The following is a 14,931-nucleotide window of genomic DNA, read 5'->3' on the forward strand; positions in this document are numbered from 1 at the left end:
GCAAGACTATATGTAGCCTACTTTTTTTCCATTTTTTATGTACAGTTTGTATTGCTTTGTTTTTAAATGTACACATGCAGCCACCAAGCTAAATTCCTTGTATGTTCAAATATACAGCACTCGGCCAATAAAAGTATTCTGATTCTGAGGAAGGTTGAAACTGTCTCCCTCCCATGGTCATGGTGACCTCTGCTTGGTACTGACTTTGTCCTAGGGCCTCCAGGATTTTGATGGTAATCTGAGAAAACAGTTTGCAAATGGTCCAATCATTCCTTGTGTTGTCCTAGTTTGAATACTTTTTTTTCCAGAGGGGAAAAAGATTGACCACACAAACCCTATAATAACCTCCAATTTCTCAGTAAAATTCTTGAAAAGATAGTTTACAAACAATTATACTATTACTTATCTACTAATATATTTGATGTTTTACAAAGCTCTCACTGACCTAGCACCAATTTGCATTTCCAACATGCTTGTCAGCTCTGAGCCAGTTAGGTCTCTCAGGTCATTTTTTAAGCAGATGCGCCTCATCAACTAACCTTGGAAATGCATGCATTTTTGATGTAGGCATCCAGGTGTCTCCATATTGTCCACCCACGGGTGGTGTTAAATTTGGGACATAGAGGACAACCCAACTGTGAACTGTAGTAGGTTGTGCTTTCTAACTGGTTTCCAGTCTTAATTATGGATAGGTGCATCTAGAAAACACTATTTTTTTCTTTTGTATTATTATTATTATTATTTTGTGTCATTCTAGATTGTTATTTTAAAGTGACTTTAACCAGTAATACACCATGGCCTGCATTATGAGCTGGTTACAGTGATAAAGCCAGGCCCTACAATACAGATGGTTAGTTGTGGTAATAGTCAGGCTAACGTCAAGTCAGTGCTGCACTGCAAGCTCTAATGTGCACGCAAGCTACGTTGCACGTAAACATAAAAAGCTGTATGTAATGTTTAATAGGCTTAAATAATATTTTCCTAATGTTTGATCACAAAAGGGTTAAGTATATATCAGAAAAACCTGATTCTATAGGTCTAGGCCTAATTTTACTGTGGAGAAAATGTAACTGGCTCAGTGAAAAGCATTTACTCGTCGCAGTCTGTTGTTGTAATCTGGGCAAATAATGGCGAAGCATTCATTGGTTACTTCCACGGAAGATGTAATGAACGATGAAGGGTGACCTAGTATATTGTGCGATCAGAATCAGTACACAGCGTTGAATTGAACCAAGTGAAAACACAAACGGTGTAGCTTTTTTTTTTTTTTTTTTTTTTAAATCTTACAAGTAAGAAAATATATGACATTGTTCTTTCTAGAGTAATGACAGAATATTTGAATGCGTGTGAAGCTCAGTCATGGGCTCTTTGTTCAGCTGCACAATCAGTCCTGTCACACCAGGTGGTGCAGGACGACACCTGGTGGTCATTTAGTGGTCACGCTCATTTCCGGTTTCTAATTGTTTCCAAAAAATGGGACAAATGAGAGAGGCAATTCATGTAAATGTAGGCAAATGGCTCATGCAAATATAATTTGTTTCTCTACTGCAAAGATCTAAGTGAGTGCAACAACAGAACAAAGAAAAAGACAGAAAAATGTCGGCTGTACTTGTTTATCCAGTATATTATTTATGGTAGCTGTTTATTTGATGGAAACAGTGCAGTTAACACAATTACATTAACTTATTTAGTTGAAATACAAAGCAAATTACACAATACACAAGCAAAAATCTTTATTCACATGTAAATAATGTTGATGAAAACAGATAAAAACTATACATGAAAAATTAAAACAATACCAGATTTTTTTTAGATTACATGTATTTAACATTTAAATTCACAAATAAAATTAATTGTTAAATTGTTGTTGTTAAATGACCTAAAATTAAAACTTGTAAAGGATATTTGTTAGGGAACTAAGAAAAGTTTTTGCAATTTGTTTCGCCCATACAAAGTTAGAGGAATTTAGCTTTTGTGGCTTTTTTCATTATAAAAATATATATTTTTCATGTTATACTATATAAGTATAGTTCTTGAATTAGTTGAAAATTCTAATAATTGTCCCCATGTTCATTTGGCAGTTGATTGGGAAATAACCTATATATTTCAGTTTAATTAGGTTCCTGGTAATGACATAACTTGAAAACATTTCTTTAATTATAAAAATGCCCATCACACAATGAGTATAAGGGACAAAGAGGAATGTAATTTCTTCCAGAGTCAAAAGAACATAAAAAGTAAAATTAGTAACCATGACATTACCAGGGTCTTAACAACAATCATCATATCAACCAAAATGTTACACAGTACCTTCTGGTTGCTTTTTTACTATTATGTTTATATACAGCAGTGCTGTAAAACTGTACAGTATATACTCACCAAGCACTGTATTAGACAAGAGAAAAAGAGAGATTGATATTGAATATGATATTTGGTTTAGTTTTATAATATTGCTGCTTATAGCACCTTTCCTGTCAACAAGTTATGTAAATCAGTCCAAAAGGGAGCAAGTATACTGAAATAAGTGGTGGACATGCTTTCCTTGTCCAGTATAGAAAAATCACACCTTATAAATGTTAAATCTGGTATTTTCCACAGGATAAATTGGTATGATATTTAGTATCTCACTGAAGAGAGCAGACATGAAACACACTGATGGAGAATCAAAGCTTCTTAGTCCGTCTCTCATAGTCTGTCATTAAATTGTTTTCTTTTACAATGCTAATTATTTATAATAACACACAACTTGACAACAAAAGTCCCTCGACAGTCAGACATAATGACGTCAGCCCTGTCTGGCTCGCGCCGAGGGTGGGGGGGTGTTGGAGGCGCGCGGGGACGCGAGAGAGGAAGGAGACGGAAAAAAAAAAAAAAAAAAAAAAACCTTCAACCATCATCATCAACGCGCTGGCGGTGCGGGGTCACGAACTATGACCTTTAACAGAAGAAAACCAAAACAAATATTTTATAAAATAGCAGAGACCCCCAAATGTGTGATGACCGTTGCTCGGAGGTAAGTCTCAGCCGCGGATTGAAAACCGTTGAAAGCTGTCTGACATACTGGATGATAAAACAGCACAGCTAATCTCCCGGCTAGCTTGTTAGCCGGTCGGCCGACTCCGGCAGCTCGAGATCCGGGCACAGACGGCGAAACGCTGAGCGCTGTTTTGTCTACCCTGATATGATTCACAGACAGTTAAACTAATTATTAATATGTGACACTACTGTTCACTTAACCCGAAATAATCCTTGCATGCTGAAGGAGGGGGAGTGAGAGACGGGTAACAGTCGGCTCGCTGCAGCTCTGGTTGCGTTTACTTGTGTCAAGCTAACATTTGAAAGCTATAGTTAGTACAGATGAACTCGACCCTTTTACCTTTGCCATCCCGGGGACAGGAGTGGCTGGAAATGACTTTTACTGTGACGTTATTTACCAAAGCTGCATTTTTACATTTACTACCAGCATGCCGACAGTACTGCACCGCACTGTCTGGAAAGAAAAATGCTCAAATATATTTATCATAAGGATTCGTCTCCTGTGTTATTGGCTGATTGCCAGAGTCTCCATTTTGTTCTGTGTTGTGATCGGTGATGCGTTTTTGGGGGGGAAGTATTGATCGACATTCAGTTCGACCAATCAGTATATAATATGAAGCAGCATGCTCCTCCCTTTGGTCAGTGTGGCTATGGAGCTGCTGCTGCAGAGTGCTGTTGAAATGCAGTTTTTCTTATAATCCCAAATCAACAAAGAGTCAAAACAAGTTAAGTGCAAGGAGGTAATTGATGGTAGGAGTAGGTGCTATCACTTAATTCTGCCAAGAAAGATGCTCAAATGTATTATGGTAACTCACAATTGATAATTGATGTAAAGTACTGTGCAAATGTTTTAGGAACTATTGATGTTTAGATTCTTATCCAACACGCAAAACCATCAGGGAGGCATCTGATCAGTCCCAAATTTATTCTGCAGAATGAAAATAACCCCAAACAGTCATAACTAACTATCTTCATCAACAAGGCGAACAAGGAGCTCTGCAACAGATTATATGCCATCATTGAGTCAGTCTGGGATTACATGAAGAGATGGAAGCCTAAATCCACAGAAGAACTGTGACAAGTCCTCCAAGACGCTTAAAACAACCTACCTGCCAAGTACCTTGAAAACTGTGTGGAGGTGTACAGAGAAGAACTGGTGCTGTTTTAAAGGCAAAGTGTGCCTACACCGAATATTAATTTCATTTAGGTTTCTTTGGTTAATGGAACTTTGTTTGAAGTTAAAAAAAAAAGAATAAAAACTATTTATAGCATGTTTTTTGAAAGCATCTAGTGATTAGTTGAGTAGTTGATTGACAGAAAATTAATCAAGATGGAAGAGCTTTTATTGTCACATACACAGCAACACAGCAGATGGCAATAATGAAGGCAGTGAAATTTGGCTTCTTTAAGCTCTAATTTGATTTAGAGTGTGTAATAAAATAATATATACAAATATACATTATATTGCACATTGGGGTACATAAGTGATAAATAGATTAATAATGTATTGCACATAAGTGATGGCTGATAAATACTATAAATAGTGATATAAAAATATAAATATTGTGGGAGCAATATAGGGAAGAGAGTGTGTGTGTTTGGTGGGGGGTGACTAAATGTGTAGGAGAGCAAGAGGGAGAGAGAGACTCTGTATGTGTGTGTGTGTGTGTGTGTGTGTGTGTGTGTGTGTGTGTGTGTGTGTGCATGTGTTACATATGTTCACAAAGTCCAACAGAGTTCAACAGTCTGCGGGTAGAAGCTGTCTCTGAGCCCGCTGGATCTGGCTCTGATGCTTCTACACCACTTACCTGATGGTAGCAGTGAAAAGAGTGTGTAGCTGGGGTGTTTGGGGTCCTCATCCTCTTCTGGATGTAGAGGTCCTTAATCGTTTTGTGTAAGTTTTTAAGAAAAAATACAAAAATTATCTCGTTCCAGCTTCTTAAGCAGCTGTTTACTATGGTAGTAAATTGAATATCTTTGGGTTTTTTACAGGACATTTGACGTTGCATCTTGGGCTTTGGGAAACACTAATAAATATTTTTCACCATTTTCTGACATTTTATAGACCAAACGACTAATCAATTAATTGAGAAAGTAATTGACTGAATAATAGATAATGAAAACAATTGTTGCAGTTGCAGTCCTACTTTCTTACAGTTTTTCATGATGCAAATACACTGATGCAGTAATCACTATTAGTAAAATACTGATTCTTTTCATGCACTTCTCATTACTTTTCACACAACTATCACATACAATAGAAAACATGGTTTGCAGAACATTTCACAAAAGTGCAGACACTTGAGATATCTGCTCACAATAGTCTCAGTCTTGTTCTTTTTTTCTGTGGTGTCGGTTCATTCTGTGTGTGAATAAGCAGAAGTACAACACTTTTGACTTGATAATATGTATAAAGTCTCATATAAGGGGACAGAACATGTTAGTTACCCGTCATAAAGTGTAACTTTTTATTTCAGTGTCATAATAAATCTGATGCACCAACAAATATATATAAAAATGTTATTCTCTTTTGTAACAGTGTGCATCTTTTGTGGTTGATTAATAATGTCTGCGGCATTCTTCCACACAGACCTCACTAATGACCTTACATCATCATGACGGCCAACCTGAATCTGCTCTCTCAGCAGAAAGTGGACTCTGAGCACGAGGCAGAGGTGAGTGTGCATGATGTGCAGTTCTGTGTAATCTTTTTTTTTTTTTTTTTTAATACTGTGTAGCTGCTCTCTTTGGCTGGATGATGCCTTTATTGTTGCCATAGTGACATAACTTCCTTCATGTGACATTCTTAAGACTGTCGCCTCCTGCATTTATGTGAAAGTGTTTTATAATAACATTTTTATGCTTTGCACATGTGTTGCAGGCTTATTGATTAAGATCCTTAGCATAAGCGTGTTAAAATGTGTTTCATGTTTTAGGCGTCATCCTCTCCATCAGACTCAGTGATGAGTGAGTCACCACAGCGCTTTCAGGTCATTTCCACTGAGCCTGCCACAACACCACAGCGAATACAGGTAACTGTTATACTCTCAACATCAGTTGGCTTCAGAGAACATGGCACTGCTGCTACCTGTTGTTGTCCTCTTTTGATGCGTTAGCAGCAGCAAGGAACAGGTTGATGTTACAACACGTGACTTAGATCTTCCACCCTCAAAGTCAGTCTCTCTTCTTTTTGTTCAACTCCTTCGGTGCCTGTGCATTTATTTCCCCCTCTCTCTCTCTCTCTCTTTCTATCCATCCCTTCTATCTCTAACACCTCCAGATTGTAACTGACCAGCAGACAGGTCAGAAGATCCAGATAGTGACAGCGATGAACCCGTCCAGTGTGCCCAAACAGCAGTTCATTCTGACTACAGCTGACAGCTCAGGGGCAGGCAAGGTTATTCTGGCCTCTCCAGATAGCCACAACACTAAGCAGCTCATCTTTACCGCTGCAGACAATTTGATGCCAGGAAGGATACAGGTATAGTTTTCCCCATGATATCACCCCCTTGTACACAATATAATGATATTATTGGCAAAATCTTGGTCTTGATATTTGATATTGTTTTAACCATGATATTGGCATTATATTAAGGTGAAACACAAGATTAATAGCCTGTATTGTTTTTCAGATTGTCACAGATCCAGTATCAATGGAGCGGTTGCTAGGGCAGTCAGGGGATTTGAGCCGACCACAGCCGGTGGAGTACTGTTTGGTGTGTGGCGACAAGGCTTCAGGTACTTAAGTTTGTGATGCTTTATATGTGATATGACCGATGCATCCTAACACCAAATCCGACAGTATGTTGTGCTGATGAATCTCACATACACCCACACACACAGTGACTCACGCTGATTGGCTCTCTCTGCGTTCAGGACGTCACTATGGAGCGGTCAGTTGTGAGGGATGTAAAGGCTTCTTCAAGCGGAGCGTGAGGAAGAACCTGACCTACAGCTGCCGCAGTAAACAGGACTGTGTCATCAACAAACACCACCGCAATCGCTGCCAGTTCTGCCGGTTGAGGAAATGCCTTAAGATGGGGATGAAGACCGAGTGTGAGTTTGCATCCCGATTCAGGACACCATTTGTAAACATGTAGACAAAAAACACAGTTCCACTCAGAAATAGAGCTGCAACAATTACACCGTGTCTACACAGAAAGCGTTTCGGCCATGTTTTTGAGTCGTCCTTCTCATGCGTGTCTGATGGAACAGTACGCTTCTATGTTAATCACTACAGCTGTTTACACGCATAACTACAGTTATTGTGTATTGGGCTCTGAGTGCTTCCAAAACCAGGTGACCCATGCTCAACACTGTACCTGAACACCTCCTGTGTAAACATACAGACGAAGCACTCACTGATGCTGTTGCTCTACTTAACATGCTGCTCACTGTACTCTTTCTATGTAGACACGGCGTTAGTCGATTAATTGACAATCGATTAATCGCTTGTCATCTTTCAAGTAAAAATGATAAAGATTTGATGGTTCCAGCTTTTTAATGTAAGAATTTGCTGCCTTTCTTGGTCTTACATTATAATAAATAAAATATTTTGGGGTTTTGGACTATTTATTAGACAAAACAACACATTTAATGACATAACTTTTTGCTCTAGGATATTGTTATGGGCATTTTTCAAGGTTGTCTGATGTTTTAAAGAAGGAGCGATTTATTGATCAATTTAAAACATAATCAATAATGAAAATAAGGTAGGAAAATGGGTTAGTATACTTCAGCAAGGTGGAGAGTGGGGAGGTTTTCCTTTAACCAAAGAATGCAGGTTTAAACCCAGGGGTTCATCATATTTCCTAAACAATCTGAAGAATTCTAACTTCACCCTAAAGCAACACTGAGGTTTTACTTCAGTAAGACACTGATTTTCTACTGAATACTATTCTGCGTTTGAGGGGGCAAGAAAAAAGGACATTCCTCTGGGATCACTGTTATTATTATCATAATTCACTAAAAACCAGAAAATAGTAAATAGTTTGTCCGCTGTTTGTCCTCAGCTGTACAGAGTGAGAGAAAGCCCATCGATGTAGTGCCCAGAGAGAAGCATGCCAACTGCGCTGCCTCCACCCAAAAGATCTACATTCGCAAGGACCTTAACAGCCCACTCATCGCCACGCCAACCTTTATCTCTGATACAGAGACAGATGGCTCCAGGTTAGTGGAAATCTGACCTGCAGACAATCCTCAGGGCTGTCCCATCTCTAAACTGCTGATGTTGTGTTATGTGAACCGGTTTTTAATGATGCTCTGTGTCATGTGCAGATCCAGCCTGCTGGACCAGGGGATGCTGGTTAATATCCAGCAGCCTGTCATGCAGAGTGATGGAACTTTGCTGCTGGCTACTGACTCAAAGGTACAGCTGCTACTGCAGTTTCAGCAAACATAACATCTGCCTGCTCTGCTGCTGTCTGTCTCCTTCTGCTATTTGTAATAGAAGTACAATCCTTCAGGCAGATGTCATTTTTGGTGCTTTGCTCCAGACCAAATTATGGAAAATAATCTGCATTGTTTCATTTTTTCCTCAGATGGAGTCTGGGCAGGGAGACTTGGGGACATTAGCCAATGTGGTGACATCACTGGCCAACCTGAGTGACTCACTGAAAGAGAACTTGAACAATGGCGATACCTCAGACAGCCAACATGAGGAGCAATCTGCCAGTGAGATAACACGGTCAGTCAGCAGGAATTCTCATATTGATTCGGTCAGACCATGTGTCACATTAGTGGCCTCCTTGGCAGGGTGCAATGACCAAAAAGATGGCCATTTTTGTTTTGAAATATAATATATTGTATATTCTCTAACTTAAATAAAGCCCATTTTGCCTCAACTCCATAACATTAAATATTTTTTTGTGTTTAATTGCAGAAGATAAAGTTGCTCAAAGAATGCTTGTAATTTAAAACACAAGGCTACACTTATCCAAACTCTAATTGGCTAATAATTCACTTTTCTTTTTTTCTATCTAGCAAATGTTTTGGATTGTAATATCTGCAATGACGTTACCTCAGTTATTTCCCACTCTAGGTACTTACATTGCTATTTTTTTTTTGCTATATAAATAGTTATTATTTCAAGATAATGATTAGCTACGGCTAGGGCTGGGCAATATATCGATATATCAATATTGTGAAATGAGATTAGATATCATTATTTGCCTTTACCCACTTAATTATTATATCCACATTACTGATGATTATTTATCAAAAATCTCATAGTGTAAATATTATTCGAGGTATTTGGTCAAAATAAATATTTGATTTTGTCCATATCACCCAACTCTAGTTACAGCTTCATTCTTCTTGCCTACTCAGGTATACTTAAAATGATATGTCTACAAGAGGCTGTATTCCTATTTATGTTTTAAAGAGTTTTCTGTCAAATTAATGAATTTAAACGTGTATGTGTGTGTGTGTGTGTTTTACTCACAGTGCCTTTGACACCCTGGCCAAAGTTTTCAACCCACCTGAAGTCGGGGTCGGGCAGAGTCTGGCCGATAAGTTGCAGTGTGTCAGTGGAACAACCATCCAGCTGATCGGTCGAGACCAGGAGACTCCAATCATCGAGGTGGAAGGACCACTGCTCACAGACAGCCATGTCAGCTTTAAGGTGAGCCGGGTCAACTCATACAGCTAACCACCCAAATAACTGACACACTTGACAAACATTATTAATAAGTGCTGTAAAATTACAAAAAAAAGAAAAATGCCATATAAAAGACTTCTTTGTCATAATATACTGAAAGTGTTTGTTCCACCAACCTAAGAAACAAAAGCACACAAAACATAGACATGCAGAAACACAAACACACATGACAATGACAAAGATTGTTGTGTGCCTGCTACATTACTGACTGAAATTGTGACATGCAGACATAGTAGATACTTATTATACAAGTTGTACATTTTTACTAACATACTAAATACATTCACCAAATTCTCTTCTTTTTCCATTTTTATTAAATAAAAAGTTTTTACACCCTGTTTTTAAATATTTTTAATAGATTCAGAGGTTGTTCCAAATTTTAGCCTCCACACACTGAAAGGATTTAGATCCAAAAGTGCCATATATTTATATTTTGACCGAATTTTGACAATGTCTTGTACTACACCTACACTGGTCTCTAGTACACTCAAACACAAGACATGAGTTGCTTGCTGTAATTCATGATCCTAAACCTTTCTCTGTCTCTGCCTCTTTGCTCTAGCTGACCATGCCCAGCCCCATGCCTGAGTATCTGAATGTACACTACATCTGTGAGTCAGCATCCAGACTTCTCTTCCTCTCCATGCACTGGGCACGCTCCATCCCTGCCTTCTCAGCTCTTGGGTGAGAATACTTTTGACAACAAAGAGCGCTTAAAATACACTCTAATACTGGAGGCTCAGATCTACTTGTGTAACATTTACAGGCTCACGCTTATTATCTTCCTCTCTCTTTATTTTTCGTCTCTGTCTTGTGTCTTCAGTCAGGAGGCTAACACCAGTTTGGTGCGAGCCTGCTGGAACGAGCTGTTCACTCTGGGTCTTGCTCAGTGTGCTCATGTGATGAACCTGTCGACCATCCTCGCTGCCATCATCAACCACCTTCAAAGCAGCATCCAGGATGGTATGGACCACAGACCTCGTCATCATTTCACAGTAGGACACACAGATATAAAAAGGAGTGAAAAAAATGTGATTTTTTTTTAAAACAGTTGTTACCATAAAAAATGAGAGCAGGGGAGGATTGAATGAACGTCCTCTCCCTTTGCTTCATTAATTTGTTAAGCACTTATGCACTTAAGCACTTGTGGCATCTTATGCATTGTTAATTAGATTGTGATGAAAACAAATCATGAAAATTATGGATTTTTCCACCCTATAGTTACATTTTCGGTATTACACACTGATCAGCTCAATGTGGTGCTAAATCATTTGTTTATTTGTCTATGTCATACATGACAAATCAAATTTTGACATTAATTTGAGAATTGATGCATCTCACCACTACAATCTTGTTGGCTTAATGAGGATAACTGCATGGGGGCAATTTTCCATCAACAGTGATGGGAATGACATGTTTGTTGTTGTTTCTGAAGAATTTACCCGGTTAGATAAAGCTGAAATAACTACTTTTGTAATATTTATGTTTTAAACTAGAAATTGGGCTTTTTCTTCTGTCTCAGACAAGCTGTCAGGGGAGCGGGTGAAGCAGGTGATGGAGCATATCTGGAAGTTTCAAGAGTTCTGCAACAGCATGACAAAGTTGGAGACTGACAGCTACGAATATGCCTACCTGAAGGCTATAGTGTTGTTTAGTCCTGGTGAGTCTGCTTTAATATAGAATATTATAGCTGTTATTAGTCCAATTGAAGTATCGATAAATCTGTTGATTATTATCTTGATTAATCGAGTAGTCGTTTATTCTTTAAAATGTCAGAAAATGGTATAAAATGTAGATGACCATTTCCCAAAACCCCCGATGCAACCTAAAATGTTTTTTATTTTGTCCCGACCAACAGTCCACAACCCAAAGATATTCAGTTTACTATCATAAAAGACTAAAGAAACCAAAAAATATTAAATTTAAGAATCTGGAACCAGAGAATTTTAGCATTTTTTCTTAAAAAATGATTCAAAACAATTAATTGATAATCAAAATAGTTAGAATTAATTTTCTGTTGATCGACTTGCAGCTCTAGATTATATAAATGTCCGGTATTTGCATTTTGGAGAATGACTGTTGTGTGTTTGACTCTTCAGATCATCCAGGTGTGGACAGCAGCGGGCAGATTGAGAAGTTTCAGGGGAAAGCGCTGATGGAGCTGCAGGACTACGTGCAGAAAACATATCCGGATGACACCTACAGGTACATTAAAAAAAGAGATTTCATCTTCATAATAATATCTTTTACTTCAGTTTATTACTTAAATACTTCCTACTTTGCCAACTATGAAGTATCCTCTGCTTAAGGAATAGAGGATTTAAATTTGCTCTTGAAGACTGTGGCGCTGTGAACAGACAGTAAATAAACATAAAATATCAAGATGACATTGCTGTAACCGTGGCATGTTTGCTTCCCTAGGTTGACCCGCATCCTGACTCGTCTCCCAGCCCTGCGCCTCATGAACTCAAACATCACAGAGGAGCTCTTCTTCACCGGCTTAATAGGTAACGTGTCTATCGACAGCATCATTCCCTACATCCTCAAGATGGAGACGGCTGAGTATAACAGCCAGGACTCCGACCCTACAGAATGACACCCCGTCACTCCAGCACCCCCAGTACTGTCGATTTAAAGATTCTTGAGTCTCCCCAGAGGTACTCTCTTTGTCTCTCGAATCGTTGAACCCAAATCCAGAATCCTGCAGCGTCTCCTTGTTTTCTAACGTTGCACGGTGCAGAGTCATTCAGGAATCCGTGGCAGATCAATCTGGCATCGGAAAGCCAGGATGACACTTGGAATGTTTTCTGGAGGTGAAGCAGAGGTCAACAGTTTCTGGCCTGAATTCAGCGGCTCTGAACTGAATAAAAAAGGTCTCCTTCTCTGTCTTTTATAGCATTACAAGCTAATTATACATGAACTTTACCTTTTGACCTAAGCCTTTCAAATAGTTTTAGTCTTATTAAAACTTTATCGTGCTTTCATCTTGATTACATACATAATTTAATGCTAGTTTTTGTTGCCAATATCAGATGGGATGAATTAAGAAACAGTCTGTAATCTAAAAATCACATTAACAGAAATATTACATCTAGAAGGGGAATTTCAGAAGTCTAATTTTAAGACTAAACAAAATCTATGTACTTAAATGTACGTAAATGTCCTTTAAAGCTGTAGAGTATTTGTTTATATTGTTATGTATAAACTGAAATGTTTAATGACTGTGCTGTTCATTTGAAAATTCAGACTAAGTATACTTTTCTGAATTTTACATAACAAAGAATTAAAACATGCTTTGTAATGCTTTTCTCTCTTTCCTAATATACATTTCTTTACTTTAAATAAATCTAAAATAATAGCGGGAAGGAGAACTTCAGTCAGGTACAAGAATGAACTCAGTTTAATGGCAACAAACCTCAATCCTTAATCTATAAAGTATTCACGGTGCATTTATAGATCATTACAACATGATCAGTGTCTGAATCCAATCTGTCTTTCAGTTTCACCTTTAACTTGCATTCACAGAATCAAGTAAGCCAAATTAGCCGGTTAGATTATCCATATGTTGTTGTTTTTTTTGTTTTTTTTTATACTGAATGACATCTCAGAGATTTTAGGTTTTGGTGTGTTTTTATGTTAAGGTACACTTATTTCTGTCTTATCTTGAATAAGTTGCTAATACAACCTGTGCAATCACCTCATCACTTTTCCCTTTATGACAATCAATTATATGTTATTTCCTTCTGTCCCATCAGTGTCATGACTGTTCTCAATCTGCATTTTGTACATGTATTTATCTATGGCAATTATTTCTTTTAAGGAGTTAGCTCTTAAACATTTTGGGTTGAGAAATATTACATATGTGTAGCTATGCTACTTTTTGTACTTGTGTTTGCATTTGTATTCTGCTAAGTGCACATCAATCAGCTTTTGTGGCGTTCCACTGCGTTCATGCTGACTAAAACTTTGTGTTTTGTATGTTTTCTAAAAACTTTTATTTGTTGTGAACAAATTTGCTTGTCACATACTAAGTGTACTTAAAGTACTTTTGGGCAGGTTTCCCTGATTTTAAAAAAAAAAGAGACATTTTTTAGGAAGCCAGTCTCGAGTGCATTGATGTCTTTAAGACCATATGAAGATATGCATCGCTTACCCACTTATAAGGTATGAAGGTTGAGAAGAAGCATCTGCAGCAACATGAATGATAATGGGGATGTAAAGAAGTCAACAATGATTATGTATTGTGAAATAAATGTCAATTGTAATATTTGGGTTTAAAACCCATACAGACTGTTTGTAAAGACACTGGTGTGAAATGACCTTTGTACGTGAAATTTCATTAAAAATGAGTGCATGTTGTTTTTAAGCGGGGTTTTAAAATCCTGTCGCTGTCTGCCCTAAAAAGGAGCATTGTTCTAATTTTTATAGTGCATTGCAGTGCATGTTGCTTAAGTGCATTTTATGAAATGCTGTATGAAAAATATTGATTTAAATGTTGTGGCTTTAAAATATTTACCATGAGCAGCTCCAACATTAGAGGATATTAGATCAGAAAATATTTTATTTCATCTTTTTGGTTTGAGTATCCTATGGTTAAAATTTTGTACTATGTAAATGTTCTCTGTTTTTTTTTTTGCCCATGTGAAATGTATTTCTTCAGACATTGAGATTGAGTAATTCAACAACAGTCATGTTTTTCTCAAGTTTGTCATCAACCTTACATTTCTACCTCACACCGATGAAGATGTAAAACAAATGTATTAACGACTGAGCTCCTGTATCAGCATTCCAGTCTCCGAGGCTGGCTTCTCTGAAGCCACACATTATAAAAGAAATAAACAATTATTCATCAAAGTTGAGTCTGAGTCTGTCGCACCACTTTTTACTCATCGAGTGAGTGAAAGAGGTTTTGTTTTACTGTTAGACGGAGATGCTGCCCCTGTAATGAAATCGTCTCCAAATACTATCCTGATGTCAGCAAAAATGTGGCTTTTGTAACGTATTTACTGAGGCTGTAAAGCATTTATTCATCAGCTGTTAGGATAGTGAGAAAGTTTGGAAAGATGTGGAAAATGACATGTCAGAGAAACTCACATTCAATATATACTGTATATCGAAGATGTCAATATTTTATTCTACTGCTCTGAAAACTAATCCAACTTCTTTACATTACTGACAAATTCTGAATAGATGCCTCAAAAAAAAAAGAAGCCAGTCTTAAGATTCTTTTTCATGGA

General features: G+C 37.7%; 1 protein-coding gene across 3 annotated transcripts; it reads left to right on the forward strand.

Moving 5' to 3' along the window:
- The first annotated feature begins 2,852 nt into the window (after positions 1 to 2,852).
- On the forward strand, positions 2,853 to 14,553 carry nr2c2 (nuclear receptor subfamily 2, group C, member 2). Of its 3 annotated transcripts, none has more exons than XM_042409933.1 (15): positions 2,853 to 3,013; positions 5,627 to 5,711; positions 5,973 to 6,068; positions 6,317 to 6,517; positions 6,669 to 6,774; positions 6,913 to 7,092; positions 8,049 to 8,205; positions 8,314 to 8,404; positions 8,577 to 8,722; positions 9,481 to 9,658; positions 10,257 to 10,378; positions 10,518 to 10,657; positions 11,217 to 11,354; positions 11,794 to 11,899; positions 12,116 to 14,553. In XM_042409933.1, the coding sequence occupies exons 2-15, from the start codon at positions 5,652 to 5,654 to the stop codon at positions 12,288 to 12,290; spliced, it is 1,896 nt and encodes a 631-aa protein (XP_042265867.1). In that variant the 5' UTR covers positions 2,853 to 3,013; positions 5,627 to 5,651; the 3' UTR covers positions 12,291 to 14,553. The 3 variants fall into 3 exon arrangements, with proteins under 3 accessions (XP_042265867.1, XP_042265869.1, XP_042265868.1); XM_042409934.1 differs by lacking the exon at positions 2,853 to 3,013 and adding an exon at positions 4,733 to 4,930; XM_042409935.1 differs by lacking the exons at positions 11,794 to 11,899; positions 12,116 to 14,553 and having other exon boundaries at positions 10,518 to 10,689; positions 11,217 to 11,332.
- Positions 14,554 to 14,931: the final 378 nt, after the last annotated feature.

Source organism: Thunnus maccoyii, chromosome 4, assembly GCF_910596095.1.
Source record: "Thunnus maccoyii chromosome 4, fThuMac1.1, whole genome shotgun sequence".
NCBI classification, from domain to species: Eukaryota; Metazoa; Chordata; class Actinopteri; order Scombriformes; family Scombridae; genus Thunnus; species Thunnus maccoyii.